Source organism: Podarcis raffonei, chromosome 1 (genome assembly GCF_027172205.1).
Source record: "Podarcis raffonei isolate rPodRaf1 chromosome 1, rPodRaf1.pri, whole genome shotgun sequence".
Classification (NCBI taxonomy): domain Eukaryota; kingdom Metazoa; phylum Chordata; class Lepidosauria; order Squamata; family Lacertidae; genus Podarcis; species Podarcis raffonei.
Genome location: NC_070602.1, coordinates 4368091 through 4386189, shown reverse-complemented (window position 1 = coordinate 4386189; position 18099 = coordinate 4368091). Strand labels below are relative to the sequence as shown.

The following is an 18099-nucleotide window of genomic DNA, read 5'->3' as shown; positions in this document are numbered from 1 at the left end:
TTCAGTAGCTGAGGGCCTCATCAAACCTAACTCCGGCCCTGGGACCAGGTGCCCTGCCACAGAGCTTTGGGCCAATGGAAGACAGAGCAAGCTTGTTTTCCGCTGCTCCGGAAGGGTGAACCCAAAGCAATGGGTTCAAATGACAAGGAAGGAGATTGCGACTAAATATTACGAAGAACTTTCCAAGAGGAAGAGCTGTTGGACAGTGGAACAGACTCCCTCGGGAGATGGTGGGCTTGGAAGATTTTGAACAGAGGTCGGATGACCACCTGTCAGCTTTGAGTCCTGATTTGCCTTGGGTTAGACTAGAGAACCCCTGAGGTTCCCTTCCAAATCTACAGTTCTCTGATTCTACAAGTCAGTCACCTCCAGTTCCCCCACCCGCAGCCGTCACTGACTCAGCACAAAGTCTGCTGTCACCAGCCTCTTTCCACGCAGAACGCAGGCAGGTGGCTGCAAAGGGAACAGACGCCAATCAAACAGATGTCGAAAGGACTCACAAGAGCACGTTGGCCACAATGGCATCCACACTGAACAAGGCGTCTGTGGGGAGCTCACGAAGCAGCGTGTGTCCCCTGGAAGTAGGGAGAAGAACGTGAGAGGGAGATAAAGGTAAAGGTAAAGGGACCCCTGACCATTGGGTCCAGTTGTGACCGACTCTGGGGTTGTGCGGCGCTCATCTCGCTTTATTGGCCGAGGGAGCCGGCGTACAGCTTCTGGGTCATGTGGCCAGCATGACTAAGCCGCTTCTGGCGAACTAGAGCAGTGCACGGAAACGCCGTTTACCTTCCCGCCGGAGCGGTACCTGTTTATCTACTTGCACTTTGACGTGCTTTCGAACTGCTAGGTAGGCAGGAGCAGGGACCGAGCAACGGGAGCTCACCCCGTCACGGGGATTCGAACCGCCGACCTGCTGATCGGCAAGTCCTAGGCTCTGTGGTTTAACCCACAGCGCCACCTGCGTCCCTCCTTAATAACTTAAAGGTAAAGGGACCCCTGACCATTAGGTCCAGTAGTGACCGACTCTGGAGTTGCGGCGCTCATCTCGCTTTATTGGCCAAGGGAGCCGGCATACAGCTTCCGGGTCATGTGGCCAGCATGACTAAGCCGCTTCTGGTGAACCAGAGCAGCGCACGGAAACGGCGTTTACCTTCCCGCCAGAGCGGTACCTATTTATCTACTTGCACTTTGACGTGCTTGCGAACTGCTAGGTTGGCAGGAGCAGGGACCGAGCAACGGGAGCTCACCCCGTCGCGGGGATTCAAACCGCTGACCTTCTGACCAGCAAGTCCTAGGCTCTGGGCCTGATCCAGCCAAAGTCAGAGGTTTTCAAGCTGCTTTCAGCATAAAAATTTGCTCAAGCCAAATTTTAACAACAAATACACTGGAAAACGAAAAGAAAACAAGGCCCAGCGATGCTTGATTTATAAGGCACCCTGGGGTCCATTACTTCGATTCTGGACCCTTTAAAATATTTTTGTTACAAAAGTTGAGTGCCACCCCAACTCTCTGCTGAGCAATGGCAAGATGGGCGGGGTGTTCCAGGCACTCACCCAGGGTCTGTAATTCCTTTGGAGAATTGAGACACGGCAGAGACTGTCATAGCTTTAAGAAATGTGATTTATTCACCTATTTACACCTTCAGTATGCATGGAGTCCAGATCTTACAGCAACAGCGTCTTGGCATCCGCAGCAGTGCAGCCAGCCTTCAGCCAGCCTGCCCAAGATGGATCCCAGACTTTCTTCTCTCCCCTTCTTCTTCCCAGTACGCCCTACTAAAAACTCTCTTTCCCTGTCCCTTCACACACCACATCACCTCAGCAACAGCTGTCTGTCTAAGGTTTCCTCTCAGATGGTCCATCACCAGTCCCTTTTGTCATGTTAACAGATTTGTTCTTCGCTAGGCCAGCCAGGGCGGTTTGCAGAAGCTAGCCTAGGATTCCTTGTCTGGCACAGTTCTGCTGCTTGTACTTTCATCCATCTCCCCAATAATCAAAATCCTACCATTTATTAACTTATAGGGTTTGGGAAGGAGGGTCCCTCCCCAAATCTACATCAATATGTAGAGCCATCATTCTTATTCATTTGCACTCAGATCAATCGCTCACCTGAACAGGTATGATTTCCCAACTGAGCTGTCATCTCTGCAGTAACCGGACGCTTTTCCGCTGTGACAGTTGACCTGCGGGGAAGAAGTCAGGCATGCTCAGGTCTTCGCTGAAATAACATCGGCAAAACGTCTGGAACACACTCGCACTCACGAGCTTATATTAACTCTTATTATCTGGACAGAGTGATAAATACCGTATTTTTCGCTCTATAAGACGCACCTAGTTTTTGGAGGAGGAAAACAAGAAAAAAAAATATTCTGAAACCCAAAAGCCAGAACAGCAAGAGGGAACCTGCTTCTGCGATAGCCTCTTGCTGTTCTGACTTCTGGGATAGCCGGGCGAAGCCTCTTCAGGGCAGCAGGATGAAGGCTCCCCCAAGAGCTGCGCTCCCCTTAAAGAGAGTGCAGAGCGCGTGTGAGGCTCTTGGGGTTTCTTCCCCAAGGAGGGAGAAGGGCAGCCCTTCTCCCTCCTCGGGGAAAAGCCCTGAAGAGCTGCACACACGCTCCACGCGGCTCTTTAAAGGGAGCGCTGAGCAGAGCCTCCCGCCTGCATTCGCTCCATAAGACGCACACACATTCCCCCTTACTTTTTAGGAGGGGAAAAGTGCGTCTTATAGAGCGAAAAATACGGTAAGCATCACAAACAGGTGGTTCTTAAGAGCAAATTCAACTGTACAGAATGTAAGGGTGGGCTCCCCTTGCTTCTCCCTTCGGCAGGTGTGCTCCTGGCTATGCGCTTGTCATTGTTCACACAGCATTATTATTATTATTATTATTATTATTATTATTATTATTATACCACCACCCTATACCTGCAGGTCTCAGAGTCGTTCACAACACAAAGTCACAGCACAAAATACGTAATAAAAATAATCAAAACAATTAGCAACACTAATGTAAACAAACTAATAAAATATACACTCCCCAAGAAAAAGCCCCTAAAAAAAATTCCTGGCCCACAAAAGTCCATCACGACATATAACATTTAAAAACAATTTAAAACAACCCCACCCCCATATAAAACAACACCCACCCAAGTCAAAACCTCATCCTCCATTAAAACAATTTTAGCACAAATTATTATTATTAATAATAATAACAACAACAACCAACTTTGCATACCACCCTTCATCCGTAGATCTCAGGGCAATCCATAGCATAAAAACACAATATCAAAGACACAAAATGTATAATAAAACAACAATGGACCCCCCATCCCACCCCAAATAGTTGATGAAGGCTGAACTATGCAAGGCTGAGTCAGGCAGACAAATGCTCTAACTTGCATAAAACAGCTTTCTAGATCCATTTCTTGTTTGGAGCAACAGAGAAAAACTTTTGCCAGGAATATGCGGGCAACCTATGGCCAAATAGGTTGGACACTGACAAACTGGAACGTGTCCAGAGGAGGGCAACCAAAATGGTCAAAGGCCTGGAAACGATGCCTTATGAGGAACGGCTAAGGGAGCTGGGCATGTTTAGCCTGGAGAAGAGGAGGTTAAGGGGTGATATGATAGCCATGTTCAAATATATAAAAGGATGTCACATAGAGGAGGGAGAAAGGTTGTTTTCCGCTGCTCCAGAGAAGCGGACACGGAGCAATGGATCCAAACTACAAGAAAGAAGATTCCACCTAAACATTAGGAAGAACTTCCTGACAGTAAGAGCTGTTTGACAGTGGAATTTGCTGCCAAGGAGTGTGGTGGAGTCTCCTTCTTTGGAGGTCTTTAAGCAGAGGCTTGACAACCATATGTCAGGAGTGCTCTGATGGTGTTTCCTGCTTGGCAGGGGGTTGGACTCGATGGCCCTTGTGGTCTCTTCCAACTCTATGATTCTATGAAATAGCCCTGAGGAACATTTGCAACAAGGAAGACACCAGTTAGTCCTTCTAGGGGCTTGAAATAAATGGAAAGGATTCCTTGGTTGTTTACCAGGCGGGGAGGGGGGGAGGGAATGACACTGCCATGTACCTTGAGGACTGAAATCCCATAATCTCGGAGCACTTCTGTGGATTTCTCCAGCTGTTCCAAGAACATCTCAGCAGATGCAGAAGCTGGAAGATAAACAAGAGCTTGCTCTGCTTCACAAGAACAATTGCAATTATTGCTAAAACATTTCTGGGACGCTGTTTAATGTGTGCAGGGCTTCACAGGGCTTTCTGATGCAGTGTTGGCGGGGCTGCCACCAGCCCCCCAACCAAATGTAAATTAAATGCAAAAGCAGGAGTCCAAATTAAGCACTCGACATAAGAAATTAGAACTGAATCTGAAATCCTCAAGCTAATGCAGAAAGGACAGTGAGATCTTCCCAATCACAAGGAGTGGGCGGTTTTGCCTTGTAGTACAAGGCTCTATATAAAGGGACGCAGGTGGCGCTGTGGGTTAAACCACAGAGCCTAGGACTTGCCGATCTGAAGGTCGGCGGTTTGAATCCCCACGACGGGGTGAGCTCCCGTTGCTCGGTCCCTGCTCCTGCCAACCTAGCAGTTCGAAAGCACGTCAAAGTGCAAGTAGATAAATAGGTACCACTCCGGCGGGAAGGTAAACGGCGTTTCCGTGCGCTGCTCTAGTTCGCCAGAAGCGGCTTAGTCATGCTGGCCACATGACCCGGAAGCTGCACGCCGGCTCCCTCATCCAATAAAGCGAGATGAGCGCCACAACCCCAGAGTCGGTCACGACTGGACCTAATGGTCAGGGGTCCCTTTACCTTTACCTTTACAAGGCTCTTTGCAACCATCAAGACTCCCAGCCTTGATCTGCTTTCATTGCCCATCTGCTAAGTCCCTGTTTCCACGTTTAATAGGAATATTACCTCCCCGCCCCCGTATATTTTTTACTCTTATGTCATTTCATTGTCCCCCGCTTTGGAATTGAAATATTCAGTGAGGAGCATTTTATAATCTCCTGCTTGGACTACTGCAATGTGCTCTATGTGGGGCTACCTTTGAAGGTGACTTGGAAACTGCAACTAATCCAGAATGCGGCAGCCAGACTGGAGACTAGGAGTGGCCACCAAGACCACACAACACCGGTCCTGAAAGACCTACATTGACTCCCAGTACGTTTCCAAGCACAATTCAAAGTGTTGGTGCTGACCTTTAAAGCCCTAAATGGCCTCGGCCCAGTATACCTGAAGGAGCGTCTCCACCCTCATTATCCTGCCTGGAGGTCCAGCTCTGAGGGCCTTCTGGCGGTTCCCTCCCTGTGAGAAGTGAGGTTACAAGGAACCAGGCAGAGGGCCTTCTCGGTGGTGGCACCCGCCCTGTGGAACGCCCTCCCATCAGATGCCAAGGAAATAAACAACTATCTGACTTTTAGAAGACATCTGAAGGCAGCCCTGTTTAGATAAGTTTTTAATGTTTGCTGTTTTATCGTGTTCTTAATACAGTGGTACCTCGGGTTAAGTACTTAATTCGTTCTGGAGGTCCGTTCTTAACCTGAAACTGTTCTTAACCTGAAGACCACTTTAGCTAATGGGGCCTCCCGCTGCTGCTACCGCGCTGCCGCCGTGCGATTTCTGTTCTCATCCTGAAGCAAAGTTCTTAACCCAAGGTACTATTTCTGGGTTAGCAGAGTCTGTAACCTGAAGCGTCTGTAACCTGAAGCGTCTGTAACCCAAGGTACCACTGTATTCTGTTGGGAACCAGCCAGATGGGCAGGGTATTAATAATATATTATGATTATTTTTATTACAGTGGTACCTCGGGATGTGAACAGGATCCATTCCGGAGCCCTGTTCGCATCCCGAATGGAACGCAAGACATGATGGCGCATCTGCGCGTGCGCGGTCGCGTTTCGCCACTTTCGCGCATGCGCTTGACGTCATTTTGAGCATCTGCTCATGCGCGAGCAGCAAAACCCAGAAGTTACGCACTCCGTTACTTCTGGGTTGCCGGTGAGCGCAACTCAAACACGCTCAACCCGAAGAGCATTCAACTCGAGCTATGACTGTATTGTAAAGCTGTTTGTTGCAGCAGCCCTGGCTACAAGCTCCGCAGGCGAATGATGCCACTGGGGCTGGCCAGGGGGCAGCTCAGAGACCAGAGGTGGTGGCAGCAGCTGCCCGGAGTACTCCCAAAGTGAGGGGAGAGGAGGCTGATAGAACACTCCACAAGTGAGGGTGTTCAAAAAAGGCTGAGAGGATGCCCACTCTGTGGTCAAGGGGTGACATTACAGGGCTCCTGAGCCCCACAGGGGTGGCACAGAAAGAATGTAGTTGATCAAAGGAGCTGTGGACTCAAAAAGGTTGAAAACCTCTTCCCTAGACAAACCTGCCCAGGTGCTATGAGCCTCAGGTGAGCACCTTCTCTTGGTCCCATCAACATCAGAGGCACAATTGGCGGTGAGAAGAAAACAGAGCCTTTTCTGTGGCTGCCCCTGTTGTAATATACAGTTGCTGACTCACATTTGCATGCATCAAAGGGTTAACCTGAGCCCTGAGCTCAAGTTGCCATGGGTGGGATGTAACAGGTTCCCAGCAGCCTTTGTTTCCTTCCTCTCCTTTGTGCTCTCCCTCTCTGTGCCATTTCCTGGATCAAGCAGCAGACCCCAAGAATGGTTGCTGGTTCAACTGATGCTGAAAGTAAATGAATCTCTCCAAACGGAGGTTTTTACTGTCTGCACCTTTGCTGCCAAATTCTTTTTTTTAAAAAGTCACATGGAATCTTCATTTCGTCTTCATTTTACTGCCAATGGATGGAGATGTGCTTGCTGTTACTCCTGCAACTCTGCGAGTAAAATCGTCACTTCTTTGCAAAGCTGGGTGTCTGTGATTTATTCTAGCCTAAGCTTTTTGTGGGGAACATTTGTTTAAAGGTAGATAAAGGCAGATGTAAATCTAAGCAAGTTTTAATGTGCCTGGGAGCAATAGCCACCGTGCTAACTCTGCTACAAGAGAGCAAAGAACCTCTCTTCCAAACCTTTACTCATATGTTGTGAAATTCCCTCTCAAGAGAAGTTAGACTGGCTGCCTCTTTCAGGCTAAGACTTTCCTGCTCAGACAGGCCTTTTAGAAACTAAAGTGCACATGATGCTGATCACCGGGTTGTTGTCAGGGCAAACTGGATTTTAATTGCTGGTTCTGATTTTCAGCTACTGTTTTTAATGTGTATCTTTTTATTACTTTTTATTTTATAACATAGTTTTTAAATGTTGCAAGCCGCCTTGAAACCCGGCTTGGGAGAAAGGTGGGATACAAATACATTATATCGCAACAACAACAACAAACCAACCCTACTAACCAAATACAGTGGTGCCCCGCAAGACGAACGCCTCGCAAGACGGAAAACCTGCTAGACGAAAGGGTTTTCCGTTTTGGAGGCGCTTCGCAAAACGAATTTCCCTATGGGCTTCCTTCGCAAGACGAAAGCCCATAGGGAAATCTCCGGGACAGCGGGGAAGCGCAGCGTGTCTTCCCCACTGTCCTCGGACCTCCTCCGAAGGCTGGTGGTGGGGCGGAGAGACCTCCTCCCGCCGCCAGCCTTCGGAAGGCTCCTCCGAAGGCTGGCGGTGGGGCGGAGAGACCTTCTCCCCGCGCCAGCCTTCGGATGGCTGTCCTGAAGACTTGCAGTGGGAGGAGGGTTTTCCTTCCCACCGCCAACATTCAGAATGCTGTTCTGAATGTTGGCGGTGGGGAGGAAAAACCCTCCTCCCACCGCAAGCCCCGGGAACAGAGCAGAAGCGCTGCGCGCCTTCCCCTCTGTTCCCGGACCTGTCCTGAAGGCTTGCGGTGGGGAGAAAAGCCCTTCTCCGCACCGCCAGCCTGGCAAGCGGTCTCCATAGGAACGCATTAATTGATTTTCAATGCATTCCTATGGGAAACCGTGCTTCGCAAGACGAAAAACTCGCAAGAAGAAAAAACTCGCGGAACGAATTAATTTCGTCTTGCGAGGCACCACTGTACAATAAAAACACAGATGGGGAAAAATACTCACTGTCCCGCTGAAAATTTACCAAAGACGCTTTGGATTGTTGCAAGCTGCTGAGATGTTCCAGGGGCACCATGTCCTCTGCCTGCCTTGTTGCAGACATGTAGGTAGCCCATAAGAAGAGGAGAGAGAAAGGGGTTGCGCACCTGTTCATTTTTGGCCATGGCATGACTTTGCTGGTTTACAGCTGGCGCAGGGAGCCCAGACCTTGGGGAGAAAAATAGTTACAACCGTTGATTAAACAGAGCGCCAGATCTGGAGAGCTAACAAGGTTCAGAAAAAGGCAACCGTAATGATCGAAGAGCTTGGAGCAACGCCCCTATGGGGGAAAGGCTGCAAAAGTTTTTAATTCAGCAGAAAGGAACGTAATCTATCTGGACCCAGCGCTCATCATCTGAGACTGGTCTCCACACGAGGTCCAGAGGGTGGCAACACAAGAACGGGGCCTTCTCTGCAGTGGCTCCCCATCTGTGGGATGCTCTCCTCGTGGAGGTTCACCTGGCGCCTTCATTACATATTTTTAAACTAGAGGCAAAAAGGTTCCTTTTAAATGTGTCTATGGGAAAGGGGGGAGCGTTACTGTTTTGCTGTTTTGTTTTACATATTGTGTTTTTATCTTACAGATAGGTAGCCGTGTTGGTCTGCCATAGTCAAAACAAAAATTTTTTTTCCTTCCAGTAGCACCTTAAAGACCAACTAAGTTAGTTCTTGGTATGAGTTTTCGTGTGCATGCACACAGTGTATCTGAAGAAGTGTGCATGCACACGAAAACTCATACCAAGAACTAACTTAGTTGGTCTTTAAGGTGCTACTGGAAGGGAAAAAAAATTGTGTTTTTATCTTGTATTTTATTCTGTGAACTGCCCTGAGTGCAGATTTTCGTTTATTACACTGGTGAAACTTTTCGCAAAGGAAGGCAAAAGGAGATTTACCAAGAACGAAAAGACACCGGTTGAGGAACGGTTGAGGGAGTTGGGTAAGTTTAGCCTGGGAAAGAGAAGGCCGACAGGTGACGCGAGAGCCATCTTCAAATATCTGAAGGGTTGCTGTATAGAAGATGGTGCAAGCTTGTTTCCTGCTGCTCCAGAAGGCAGGACACCAAACCAATGGCGTCAAATGACAACAAAGGAGATTCTGACTAAACATTAGGAAGAACTTTCTGAAGGCAAGAGCTGTTCAACAGTGGAACAGATTCCCTCGGGAGGTGATGGACTCTCCTTTGCTGGAGGTTTTTATGCAGAGGTTGGAAGGTCATCTGCCAGAGATAATTTAGCTGTGATTCCTGCAGTGCAGCGGGTTGGATTAGATGACCTTTGGAGGGCCCCTCTAACTGCATCACTGCCGAAATTCCAAGTTTGCCGCATTCACTGGTACAGTCACACCTCGTGTTGCGTTTGCTTCATGATACGTTTTTTCAGGTTGCGTCCCACGGAAGTACCAGAAAGGGTTACTTCTAGGTTTTGCCGCTCGTGCATGCGCAGAGTGCATAATAATAATAATAATAATAATAATAATAATAATAATAATAATAATTTGCACCCCGCCCATCTGGCTGGGTTTCCCCAGCCATGCGCATGCGCACACGTGCATAATAATAATAATAATAATTTATTTGCACCCCGCCCATCTGGCTGGGTTTCCCCAGCCATGCGCATGCGTGCAAAATAATAATAATAATTTATTATTTGCACCCCACCCATCTGGTGGAGTAAATGCGCAGACGCACATGTGCAGACGCGGCGACCCGTGATTGTGTTCTGCTTATGTTGTGAACAGGACTACGGACCCTGTTCGCAACCAGAGGTACCACTGTACTCCTTTTGCCACCCAATTTCAACAGAAAGGCAGCTGTGGAGCAGAAGGTTCAGGCTGCTCACGCTCCCCTAACCAGGCTATCAGGGAATCCTGGGGAATTTTTCAACACTTTGTCAGAGGGTGGGGGAACCACTAGATTCAGCCCTGTGCACTTATCTGCTGATAAGATTATGGGTTTCTTGGCAAACAAATCCGTCAATTCAGGAGTGTGGTTTTCTTCATACTTCAATGAACTTGCTACACCGCTTGCTGGAAAGAGGGTTATTATTCTCTTCTTTTCCATCCCGCCCATTTCCCAACATTTTCCTCCATCTGCTGAAGGCACCTAAAATTTTGGTAACCACGGCCGATGTTAAAAATTAACCAGGTGCCCGAACCTATGACCTGCTGTGTCCGTGTCGAAGGACAGGGCCTTCATTGTGGTGGCCCCTAAGCTGCAAAACTCCCTCTTCCCAGAGGTGTGCCTGGCACCTTCATTGTATAGCTCCCAGAGGATTAATTGCACCACAATGAACGGTATGGAATAGGATTTATCACTAGCCTTCTTTTGAGACTTTAGGCGAGAGATTAAATAAGAGAGCCACTCTTGTTGCTTAGACGGGGGAACTCTGCAAAGTTAACACCTTGCAATGACTTTGTACAGTGGTAATCCCTAGCCGGAATTAAGATTGCCGGAAGAAATATCAACAACCTCAGATATGCAGATGACACAACCTTGATGGCAGAAAGTGAGGAGGAATTAAAGAACCTTTTAATGAGGGTGAAAGAGGAGAGCGCAAAATATGGTCTGAAGCTCAACATCAAAAAAACGAAGATCATGGCCACTGGGCCCATCACCTCCTGGCAAATAGAAGGGGAAGAAATGGAGGCAGTGAGAGATTTTACTTTCTTGGGCTCCATGATCACTGCAGATGGTGACAGCAGTCACAAAATTAAAAGACGCCTGCTTCTTGGGAGAAGGGCAATGACAGGCCTAGACAGCATCTTGAGAAGCAGAGACATCACCTTGCCAACAAAGGACCGTATAGTTAAAGCCATGGTTTTCCCAGTAGTGATGTATGGAAGTGAGAGCTGGTCCATAAAGAAGGCTGATCGCCAAAGAATTGATGCTTTTGAATTCTGGTGCTGGAGGAGACTCGTGAGAGTCCCATGGACTGCAAGAAGGTCAAACGCATCCATTCTGAAGGAAATCAGCCCTGAGTGCTCACTGGAAGGACAGATCCTGAAGCTGAGGCTCCAAGACTTTGGCCACCTCATGAGAAGAGAAGACTCCCTGGAAAAGACCCTGATGTTGGGAAAGATGGATGGCACAAGGAGAATGCGACGACAGAGGACAAGATGGTGGGACAGTGTTCTCGAAGCTACGAACATGAGTTTGACCAAACTGCGGGAGGCAGTGGAAGACAGGAGTGCCTGGCGTGCTCTGGTCCAGGGGGTCACGAAGAGGCGGACACGACTAAACGACTAAATAACAACAACAACAACATCATGCAGAATGCCAAAAGGTTCTCCACCCCTTAATTTGAGTGACGAGCTAGGACGAGGGAAGACAAGAAGCTGGAAGACTACCTTATACTTATTCAAGCCATTGGTCCATCTAGCCCAATACTGTCTACCCTGACTGGCAGCAGCTCCCCAGGGTTTCAGGCCAGGGGGTGCTCCTAGCCGTACTGGGAGACGCCGTGCCCTAAAATAGTGAGCAGCATCTACTGCCAAGCAGTGTGTGCATCGTAGGAACATAGGAATGGGCCTTGGTCCATCTAAATTAGTGCTGTCTGCGCTGACTGGCAGTGACTCTCCACAATATCAGGCTAGGGTCTTTCTCGGTCTTAACCTGGAGATGCTCAGGACTGGATAAAAGTATTGTTTTGTTCTTTCGCCAAAAAGAGATCCCCGCTCACCTGCGAAGCTCATAGGGCAGTCTAGGTCTGGCAGCTGCCATCTCTCAGCCTAACCTGCCCTACCTCACAGGGTTGTTGTGGAGATAAAATGAGGGCAGAGAGAACGTGAGGGCTGTGCTGAGGTCCTTGGAGAAAGGGGGAAATAAATACATGCCTTTTCTGAGATGCTTGCTGTGAATCACAGAACTGTGGTGTTAGAGAGGACCCGAACACAGGTTTCGAACCCACAACCCCGGGATTAAAAGTCTCACGCTCTACTGATTGAGCTACCAAGGCGGACGGTATCCGTTACCCGAAAACAATGTGTGCATTTTTCCTTCGAAAAATTATTGTTTCATTTGTTGATATTGGTTGACTGTCGGCCAATATAATAATAATAATAAATAATAATAAATTTTATTTATATCCCGCCCTCCACAGCCGAAGCCAGGCTCAGGGCGGCTAACAACAATAAAATAATACAACATTCTAAAATAATTTCATTATAAAATTAATTCAAATCAAATTGATGGCGACCATTGGGCTAGAGTTCTGTGAAGATTGCCAAAGGAGGGGGTCAGACTGTGCCTTGGCCAAAGGCCTGGTGGAACAGCTCTGTCTTGCAGGCCCTGCGGAAAGATGTCAAGTCCCGCACGGCCCTGGTCTCTTGTGGTAGAGTGTTCCACCAGATTGGAGCCAGTGCTGAAAAGGCCCTGGCCCTAGTTGAGACCAATCTAACCTCTCTGTGGCCTGGGACCTCCAAGATGTTTTTATTTGAAGACCGTAAGTTCCTCTGTGGGGCATACCAGGAGAGGCGGTCCCGTAGGACACCTGCTCCTTGGGAGAAAGGCAATGACAAACCTAGACAGCATCTTAAAAAGCAGAGACATCACCTTGCCAACAAAGGTCCATATAGTTCAAGCTATGGTTTTTCCAGTAGTGATGTATGGAAGTGAGAGCTGGACCATAAAGATGGCTGATTGCTGAAGAATGGATGCTTTTGAATTATGGGCTGGAGGAGACTCTTGAGAGTCCCATGGACTGCAAGAAGATCCAACCTCTCCATTCTGAAGGAAATCAGCCCTGAGTGCTCACTGGAAGGACAGATCCTGAAGCTGAGGCTCCAAGACTTTGGCCACCTCATGAGAAGAGAAGACTCCCTGGAAAAGACCCTGATGTTGGGAAAGATGGAGGGCACAAGGAGAAGGGGACAACAGAGGACAAGATGGTTGGACAGTGTTCTCGAAGCTACCAGCATGAGTTTGACCAAACTACGGGAGGCAGTGGAAGACAGGAGGGCCTGGCCTGCTCTGGTCCATGGGGTCCCGAAGAGTCGGACACGACTAAACAACTAAACACCACCACCACCTTGTTACGGACAGGATCCATTCCGGAGACCCGCCCAGAACGTGAAATGCCCGCAACTCAAAGCGCTGCGAAGCCACAGCTGTCAACCTTTCCTTTGTTTTGCGGGAAATTCCCTTATTCCAGTGCCGTTTCCCACTGCTTCCCGCTGCTATCCCGGATTGTTAGATATCCCGTAGACTGTCCCCGGGACAGGTGAGGCTGCCGATCCCTTATTTTCAAATCTGAAAGTTGACAGCTATGCGCGAAGCATGATTTAGCGCTTCTGCGCATGCACAAGCTGCGAAAGTAACCTGTTCCGCTACTTCCGGGTTGCCGCGGGACGTAAGGCAAAAAGACGCAACACGAAATGGACGCAACACGAGGTGTGACTGTATTTGAATAAGTTGTGACAGATGGAGACAGACAAATGTTTCTGTGGAAGAGATCAGGGAGCCATATTTGGAAACTTACATAATATTGCCTTGTAAGCTTGGGGGGGGGCGGATTATCTATTTCTAATGAATTATGTTGCATTTGTTTTAAGTAGCATATAAATAAAGTCATCTAACCTGAACACCAAAGATCTTTTTTGTAGGAAGTTCACCGCTTTGGGCATCTCATTCCAGCGGCAATCAGAGCATACCTATGTTCATCTGAAATAAACTCCACTGACCCCAGTGCACAATTTAGTTACTTCCTTTCTCGGACACATGCTTGGGACTGTACCTTTGACCTACCTGGCCAAGTGTTGGCTAAAATAATGGATGTTGTTAGAAAATGGTTATGTATTACATCTGGAAGGACATGATAATAGATTTGGTTGGCACGCGTATTTGGCATATGACAAGGTTGAAGTTCATAAAGCTTTCTTGAACCATGTTATAAGGTGTTACAGAAATTACGGGTGGGGGAGACATCTTTAAAGTTGTTAAATGTTACAAATGTTATGCATAAATGTATCCTTTTGACTTGACAGCTCAGGGAAGTTACCTAACTTTAACAATCATATAAAATCAACTCCTTTGCCAGTTTCCTCCATTTCAACACTATTTTGGTCTTGGAAAAAACCCCAAGCGTGAGAACACGTATACTATACACATCTCCTACCCCTGGAAGTGCCCAGAGGGGACAATTGCTGAGCTGGTTGTTGGCCAAGGGGAGCCTAATCCCATCACCAAACTTGCCAAGGGGTCCAGACATGCAAAGGAAGTTCTATTGTACTTTGGGTGGTGGGACTTCAGAGGTGTTTGCCTCTGCTAATCTTCTACCTGGGTCTTGCCCTGCCATGTCTGCTTACGCTAATCTTGTACCAAGGACTTGTCTGGACATGTTCGCCAAGGTTAAACTAGTGTAACCCCTGTCTAAAAGGTAAAGGGACCATTAGGTTGTGATAGGAATTTTATGGTCTTAGATATATGGCAACGTTCATAACCACACGTACATAGATCAGCACAGGAAAGCCAACCTGGAACCATTTTGATTCCTAAACTGAGCAAATGTTTCTCTGCATGGTCAAAATGGAAAAGCCTCCCCATTGTCTCTTCCTTCACAAATCCTGTCTTAATCTGTGTTTGAATAAGGGTGTGAGCCTTATCATTACAAAAGACTGCCCAGGCTCCCCAAGAAATCCAATCAAGTAACCTGCCAGACAGGAAATAAACAAAGCGACAGGAGAAAACAACATGCAAATGTTCTGTTTTAGACCGCCTTATCTGAGGGGTGGTCTTAGGTTACACCCCTTCTGTGATGAATGCATAATGTTTCTGGGGGTGGTCTTGATCTAGAGGATGGGAATTTCAAAAGTCTTTATAAGCCCTTGCACAGCATTTTTTGGGGGTCCTCTAAACAAAGATCCACAATAGAAGGGAAGGGAAGTCAAAGCAGATATGATATCTGTATTCCTTCATTAGGCATATAAGGCATAAAGGATAAAGGAATGATATCTTCTTTTTTCTTTTTTTGCCGTTATGGTGTGTAAAATGGAAAGCGTAAAAATATTTTATTAAAAAATAAAATAAAAATACATGGCCAAGTGCAAATGCATATTTTTTTATTTTTAGCATTAAGAACACAAGATGAGCCTGCAGGATCAGGCCAGTGGCCCACCTAGTCCAGCATCCTGTTCTCACAGTGGCCGACCTGATGCCTCAGTGGGAAACCAGCAAGCAGGATTCGAACACAAGAGCCCTCTCTCCTCTTGTGGTTTCCAGCAACTGGTATTCAGAAACACTGCTGCCTCTGACTATGGAAGCAGAACTAGCAGCCCTCTCCTCCTCCATGAATTTGCCCAGTCCTACTTTAAAGCCATCCTAGTTGGTGGCCGGGATGCGGGTGGCGCTGTGGGTTAAACCACAGAGCCTAGGACTTCCCGATCAGAAGGTCGGCGGTTCGAATCCCCGCGACGGGGTGAGCTCCTGTTGCTCGGTCCCTGCTCCTGCCCACCTAGCAGTTCGAAAGCACGTCAAAGTGCAAGCAGATAAATAGGTACCGCTCCGGCGGGAAGGTAAACAGCATTTCCATGCGCTGCTCTGGTTCACCAGAAGCGGCTTAGTCATGACCCGGAAGCTGTACGCCGGCTCCCTTGGCCAATAAAGCGAGATGAGCGCCGCAACCCCAGAGTCGTCCACGACTGGACCTAATGGTCAGGGGTCCCTTTACTTTAGTTGGTGGCCATCCCTGACTCCTGCAGGAGGGAGTATGTTGTAAACAAAAATTGCCCTTTTCCCTTATGGGGTATCCAAGAGCCCCTGCAGAGTCCTTATATAGGTTCCCTATTGGTAGGAGAAAATAACAGAGGCCAACCAGAGAATATTGAGAAGCAAAGCAGCTAGTAAGCCTGATCTTTATTGAACTGTTGCAACAGGGTGCTCCCCTCACATGCAGGAAAGGAGGAGGACCCCGAACAAAGGTGTGCCCGCCCTTATATAGACATTTTAAATTCCCTGCCCCGGAGCTCAAGACCACCCCTCCATACATCATACATACATCACAGAAGGGGTGTAAACCCATGACCACCCCCCAGATACATCATACCTACATCACAGAAAAGGCGGTCTACAGCAGAAATCTGAGTGCGTTGTTTATCTCGTCTGACAGGTTACCTGTTAATACTCACTTGACTGGATTACCTGGGGAGCCTGGCCAGTCTTTTGTAATGATAAATACTAAGTTCCTGAGCCAGGTCACAGGCTCACCCTATTCAAACACAGACATACCCTTAAGACAGGATTTGTGAAGGAAAAGACAATGGGGAGGCTTTCCCATTTTCCTTTGACCTTGCAGAGAAAACATTTGGTCAGTTTGGGACAGTTTGGGAATCAAAAACTGTTTCAGGTTGGAAGTTCCACAGTTTAACTACACTCTGCGCGAGGAAGTCCCTTCTCTTCCCTGTCCTGAATCTTCCGACCGTTCAGTAACATTTGGTTACTCACAGCATCACAGTGCCAAAGAAACAGCAACTCACCTCCACGCGCAGCCGTTGCCTTCCAGATGGCTGCTCGCCTCTCCCCCAGTTGCGAATTTGGCAGGTCCCAGTTGCCTGCCTCTGCTAAATGTTTGGGGGCCCACGTGGCACCGTCGCCTCCCAAGCAACCTGGGGTTCCAGTGGCTTCTCTCCTGGTTCCTGACGCATCCCAGTCAAACCAGTCCGATGACTTCATGCTCAGCGCCAGAGTGCTGCCATGTTCTGAAAGGACCCAAAATATCCCACTGCAAAAGGGGGGCGGGGAGAAAGCAGCCATTGATTGTCAGCATTTGAGCATCATTGTCCTACAGCAGGGGTCAGCAAACTTTTTCAGCAGGGGGCCAGTCCACTGTCCCTCAGACCTTGCGGGGGGCCGGACTATATTTTGAAAAGAAAATAAATGAACATTTGCCCCACAAATAACCCAGAGATGCATTTTAAATAAAAGCACACATTCTGCTCATGGAAAAACACCAGGCAGGCCCCACAAATGACCCAGAGGTGTATTTTAAATAAAAGCTCACATTCTACACATGTAAAAACGCACTGATTCCCGGACCGTCCGGGGGCCGGATTGAGAAGGCGACTGGGCCGGATCCGGCCCCCAGGCCTTAGTTTGCCTACCCATGCCCTACAACAACGCAGGAGGAGCCTCTGTTGGCTGTCCTAAATAGAGCCCTTTTTTCCAAACTCCCCTTAGCAACAGGGGATCCTATAGAATAGGATAAAAGAGATAAATAATTACCTGACATTCAGAAGACATCTTAAGGCAGCCCTGTTCAGGGAAGTTTTTAATATGTAACGCTGTATTGTTTTTAACACTGATTGGGAGCCGCCCAGAGTGGCTGGGGAAACTCAGCCAGATGGGCGGGGTATAAATAATAAATTATTATTATTATTATTATAGAATAGAGAGCCAGCCCTCCTAGGCGACCACCCCCCTGAAGCACATCAAATCGGAAGCCGCCTTGAAATCCATGGGGCCTCCTTGGAGGTCAATGCAGGCAGAGCTCAGGCGTGGGACCAGGGATCCACCTGGAAGCTGCAAGCAAATCAACCAACAGGACTTGTGCAAAAGTCCCTTTAAACAGCTGGGAGGCGAAGAAGGGGCATTGCACGGAACTGAGCATCGCAGTAAAGGAGCCCGATTTCTTCTGCTCATTCGGGAAAAGCGGGTGTCTTAGAGGCTTTTTCCCCTTTTTGCAAAGTGGTGCAAGCTTCATTGGCTACACAGAGCAACAGCACGCAAGGGAAACTGGAGGAGGGAATTAAACCCAAATAAATAAATATTATTTCCCCCCCCCCCAATGCATAGCATCTTACGCACACAGGCCTCTTCCTGCCGATCCAGTAAAAAGGAGGGCGAGAAAAGGCGCAGAGGCGGCTGTGCAAAAACAGAGAGAGTGGGCTCCGCCAAACGCGAGGCGGGCGGGCGGCGCCAACCTAAGAAAAGCATTCCGGAGGCGGGGCCGCCAGCCAGCCAGCGAGGGGCGGGGCTGAAAGGGAGTGGGCGGGGCTCCTCCCCTTGAGCGACGCGGCCCGGCAGCCAGCGGGCGGG

General features: G+C 48.4%; 1 protein-coding gene and 1 long non-coding RNA gene across 4 annotated transcripts in view; both read right to left on the bottom strand.

The window, feature by feature from the left end:
• Window positions 1-18099, bottom strand: part of LOC128402032 (uncharacterized) — a 132470-nt gene that overhangs the window by 33911 nt on the left and 80460 nt on the right. The window lies entirely within an intron of this gene.
• Window positions 1-18099, bottom strand: part of TXNDC16 (thioredoxin domain containing 16) — a 46728-nt gene that overhangs the window by 28042 nt on the left and 587 nt on the right. The window contains exons 1-6 of one of the 3 annotated variants that reach the window (XM_053365529.1): window positions 17869-17882; window positions 16542-16786; window positions 8043-8243; window positions 4081-4163; window positions 2109-2182; window positions 501-575 (exon numbers count right to left, since the gene is read on the bottom strand). In XM_053365529.1, coding sequence (XP_053221504.1) covers window positions 501-575; window positions 2109-2182; window positions 4081-4163; window positions 8043-8205 — 395 coding nt within the window. In that variant the 5' untranslated portion in view covers window positions 8206-8243; window positions 16542-16786; window positions 17869-17882. Of the gene's footprint in view, window positions 1-500; window positions 576-2108; window positions 2183-4080; window positions 4164-8042; window positions 8244-16541; window positions 16787-17868; window positions 17883-18099 lie in introns of those variants that run through there. The other 2 variants (XM_053365520.1, XM_053365538.1) reach the window with 2 other exon arrangements.